Source organism: Mus caroli, chromosome 4 (assembly GCF_900094665.2).
Source record: "Mus caroli chromosome 4, CAROLI_EIJ_v1.1, whole genome shotgun sequence".
NCBI classification, from domain to species: Eukaryota; Metazoa; Chordata; class Mammalia; order Rodentia; family Muridae; genus Mus; species Mus caroli.
The window spans coordinates 127,108,805-127,110,148 of NC_034573.1; the positions used below are offsets into that span (position 1 = coordinate 127,108,805).

At 51.7% G+C, this 1,344-nt stretch overlaps 1 protein-coding gene across 1 annotated transcript in view; it reads right to left on the minus strand.

Moving 5' to 3' along the window:
* Cela3b (chymotrypsin like elastase 3B) overlaps positions 1-604 on the minus strand; it is an 8,775-nt gene extending 8,171 nt beyond the window's left edge. Inside the window, exon 1 of the mRNA XM_021161099.1 lies at positions 550-604. Coding sequence (XP_021016758.1) covers positions 550-589 — 40 coding nt within the window. The 5' untranslated portion in view covers positions 590-604. The remainder of the gene's footprint in view (positions 1-549) is intronic.
* Positions 605-1,344: the final 740 nt, after the last annotated feature.

Genomic DNA, 1,344 nt, shown 5'->3' on the forward strand with positions numbered 1-1,344 from the left:
TTCTACAAATGGTGGCTTATGCCTTCAATCCCAGGATTTGGGAGGCAGAGGCAGGAGGATTTCTGAGTTCGAGGCCAGCCTGGTCTACAAAGTGAGTTCCAGGACAGGCAGGGCTACACAGAGAAACTCTGTCTCGAAAAAAAAAAAAAAAACAACAACAACAACCAAAAAACACCGCCATCGCTTACCATATAGTCCACCAAGGGAAGCTTACTGGGGTGTGTCACAGAAGACTGAAAATTTGAGTTGGAGCCATCAAACCTCAGAGCCCAGACCTTAAGCCAGGAAGCCTTCCATTGTCCCCTCAAGGAATCTTGCCCTGTGGGCTCCCAGTCTTTCTGAGCTGGGTCATCTGAAGCTTGCCTGCCTCCTCCACTCCTGGCCACGAACCAAGCTCAAGGCCCTACAGTCCTGTCCTAGTTGAAGCTGAGACCTTCTGTAGAAGCAGGTATGGGGTGTCACCCAGGGGGCAAGGAGTGAGGGTCTGTCATATTTCAGGGGCTCCCAGGCTGATGCAGCAAGGAGACATGGGACAAGCTGAGGGCTTACCAAGGGCCACAAGCAGGAGGGAACTCAGCAGTCGGAGCATGGTGAGCTTCAGGGTGATTAGAAAGAGATGTGGAGCCGGGGCTCTAATATAGCACCGGATGCAGGTGGAGGGGCTGGCGCCAGGCCCCACTCCCACAACAGGTGGCAAAACACCAGATTTTTCAAGGCCCAAGGCCACACACCAACCACTGTAGATTAGAGAGCGGGAGCTGAAGGAGGGACCCCAGACTTCCTCCAACCTGTGATTGCACAAGTGGCAGAGAATGACCAACTGATAAGAGAGGGACAGGTGAAGGGTTCTATCAGAGGCCAGGCTTTCCCAGGGAAGGCCAGAACATCGGAGCTGATCAGGCCTGGGTTCAGATCCTGGCTTTGTCTTATCGAGTGCTTAGTTTGACTACGGTGTCTCAGAGCTCTAGTCTCTAGCATGGGATTAATATTGATCTCCCCCTCCACAAAAGACTGGTTCTGAGCACTTTCTCTGGTGTCTTAGGGCTCTTTCTAGGGCTGTGAGCACAGACAGCACATGAGCCTGCCTGCTCACAGTCTGCCTAGTGATGGCACAAGATGAGCCCACAACATTTTTGTTTGTTTGGTTGGTTGGTTTTTTTGTTGTTGTTTTTTTCCAGACAGAGTTTCTCTGTGTAACCCTGGCTGACCTGGAACTCAATCTGTAGACCAGGCTGGCCTCTAACTCAGAAATCCACCTGCCTCTGCCTCGTGAGTGCCAAAAAGTTTAAGAAGCTGTCTCTAACCAGTGAGGGTGGGTGCTGTACGGAAACAAAACGTGGGTGA